At 55.3% G+C, this 2,957-nt stretch overlaps 1 protein-coding gene across 1 annotated transcript in view; it reads right to left on the reverse strand.

The window, feature by feature from the left end:
- Positions 1–285: 285 nt before the first annotated feature.
- Positions 286–2,957, reverse strand: part of LOC311328460 (bone morphogenetic protein receptor type-1B) — a gene marked incomplete at its 5' end in the record, with an annotated part of 6,656 nt that continues 3,984 nt past the window's right edge. The window contains 6 exons of the mRNA XM_084462427.1: positions 286–520; positions 601–731; positions 864–1,039; positions 1,572–1,869; positions 2,101–2,293; positions 2,595–2,733. Coding sequence (XP_084318553.1) covers positions 395–520; positions 601–731; positions 864–1,039; positions 1,572–1,869; positions 2,101–2,293; positions 2,595–2,733 — 1,063 coding nt within the window. The remainder of the gene's footprint in view (positions 521–600; positions 732–863; positions 1,040–1,571; positions 1,870–2,100; positions 2,294–2,594; positions 2,734–2,957) is intronic.

The following is a 2,957-nucleotide window of genomic DNA, read 5'->3' on the forward strand; positions in this document are numbered from 1 at the left end:
AAGGCAGTCTGCTAGTCTAGTGTGTCCATGGCAGCTACCAGACCGGTCAGTCTCTGGCAGGCTCGTCAGCCTCGTTGACCCCGCCACCTCGGGTCATCGGAATTCTCGGTTCCGTCTGGAAAGTTCCAGAACGGTTCCCTCAAAGATTCCAGAACTCCCCCTCCTCTCTGAAAGAACACTCCCCCCACCCTCCCCCCCCCCAACCCCCCGTGGGTCGAGGGTTCCGGCACTCGGGGGGGGGGGGGGGGATTACGGTGTCCCCATGGCAACAAGGTTCCCCGGGCGGCGGGATCGCCCGCTCTCCTGACCCCGCGGAGCAGAGGATCGTGGGTAGGGCGGGGGTGGCGGGGGCGAGGTGACGCGGGTGACACGCCCGGCGCCGTCGCTTCCCCTGTCACAGTTTGATGTCCTGCGATTCGGACATCTTGGCCAGGGTCTTCTTCACGCGCAGCGCCGTGAGCCGGGAGGCGGGGCTATGGGCCCAACATTCCGTCATCAGCTTCCCCAACTGGCGCAGACACTACGGATGAGACGACGCTGTCAGACTCACGCCGCTCCCATCGAGGTGCACGTGTGTGTGTGTGTGTGTGTGTGTGTTACCTCATCGCTGCTCCAGCGGTTGGGAAAGGTAGACCGTAGCTTCTTGATGCAGACCACCTCTCTCATGTCCTCATAGGAGGGGTCTGTAGGCACCATGTCGTGGTAGGGAAGCTGGTACTCCTCTACGATACCTGAAACACACACACACACACACACACACCACATCTCAATCAATCGACGACACAGTTCCCCTACACACAACGATGTGACCGATGTGCACTTTCATCACACACACACACATCGGGCAGGGCGCGTCCCGGTACCTCCGGACACACAGCGCCTGGCGATCTCCCAGAGGATGAGGCCGAAGCTGTACATGTCGGCCATGATGAAGGACTGGAAGTGCTTCCTGTTCAGGGTCTCGTCCAGCACCTCGGGGGCCATGTAACGCTTGGTGCCCACCCGCGTGTTCGGGGGGATGTCCACCTCGTTGGTGTCACTACGGAGGAGGGGGATGGGAGGAGGAGGAGAGGAGAGGGGGATGGAGGGGAGGAGAGGATGGGGGGGTGGGGAGAGAGGGTTGGAGGAGAGAGGGATGGAGGAGAGGAGATAGAGATGGAGGAGATAGGGATGGAGGAGAGAGGGTAGAGGAGAGGGAGATGATGGAGAGGAAAGGAGGAAAGAGGAGAGAGGGGAAGAGGAGAGGGATGGAGGAGGAAAGACAAAGGTGTGGAGGAGAGAGAGAGAGAGAGAGAGAGAGAGAGAGAGATAATAATACATTTTATTCATAGTGCACTTTACATTCCTAGTGCTAATGTAGGAGAGAAGAATATTAAGGGGAATATGTCTCTCTCTCTCTCTCAAACACACACACACACGCACAAACACACACACACATACACACACACAGACCCCCCCCTCCCCCCCTCTCTCTCTCTCACACACGCACACACACACACACACACACACACACACACACACACACACACACACACAGACCCCCCCCCCCTCTCTCCCTCTCCCCTCCCTACCTGATGAACTTGACGGCCAGGCCCAGGTCAGCGATGCAGCAGGCCCCGTTCCTCTTCACCAGGATGTTCTTGCTCTTCAGGTCCCGGTGGGCGATGGCCGGCTTGCCCTGCGTGCCGAAGATCTCCGTGTGGAGGTGGCAGAGGCCGGACACGGCGGAGTAGGCCAGCCGCAGCATGGCCCGGGCGTCCAGCGTGGTGGACTTCAGGTAGTCGTACAGCGAGCCGCTCTCGTGGTAGTCGGTGATGAGGTACAGCTGCGTCCACGAGCCCGTCCCTTTGATGTCCGCCGCTATGAACCCTGGGTAAGGGGACGGGGGGGGGGGGGATGTTAAGGACGGACGCTCGGTGTTGTGGACGCGTTCGTTTTTTTGTCCCGGCGATTAGTTAGCGAGCCCTGCCGTGAGCTCGGGTCCGCTAGGAGCGGTTCTGAAACCGGATCGCTCTCTTTCTCACTTGTGGTCTCTTTCTCTGTCTCTCTCTCTCTCACACACACACACACACACACACGGCCCAGTCCTTCCTTCCTCACCCAGGATGTTCTCGTGTCTCATCAGGACGGTCTGGTAGATCTCGGTCTCTCTGAACCAGCTGGCCTCCTCGGTGGTGAAGAACACCTTGACCGCCACGCGCTCGCCGCGCCAGCGCCCCATCCACACCTCGCCGTAGCGCCCCTTACCGATCTGCTTCACCATCTGGATCTGCTTGGCGATGGTTCTCTGGACCTGGGATGGGAAGGATCAGATCCATTACTGTACCAACTGCTCATTTAAATAGCTTAGATATCACCATAAATGTAACTGAAATTAATTCATGAAAAACATGAATCGCCTTGTTACTGAGGTTGAATAGTTAAGTAAATATATGGTGTATACACTTTATATATCAATATTTTATTGATATATAAAGTGTATATCAATATTTTATTGATAATACTTCGTTTTACTTTAATATTGTATGATTTAATGCTGTGCTCTCTGAGTGCTGTTCAACAGGTGCGGTGGAGCTGCAGCGTGCGTGTCTCACCAGCAGGGGGAGCCCTGAGCCAGAGCCAGAGCTCTGGGACTGCTCGATCAGGTCTTTGAGGGACTCTCCGGGGGGGATGTAGCTCTCGTCCTGCTCCAGACCCATACTGTAGTGTGGGCGAGACTCCTGGCGCTTATACCTGGAATACACAACACATGAACACATGAATAGACTACACAACACATGAATAGACTACACAACACATGAATAGACTACACAACGCATGAACACATGAATAGACTACACAATACATGAAAACACGAATAGACTACACAACACATGAAAACATGAATAGACTACACAACACATGAATAGACTACACAACACATGAACACATGAATAGACTACACAACACATGAATAG

Source organism: Borostomias antarcticus, assembly GCF_949987555.1.
Source record: "Borostomias antarcticus genome assembly, contig: scaffold_282, whole genome shotgun sequence".
Classification (NCBI taxonomy): domain Eukaryota; kingdom Metazoa; phylum Chordata; class Actinopteri; order Stomiiformes; family Stomiidae; genus Borostomias; species Borostomias antarcticus.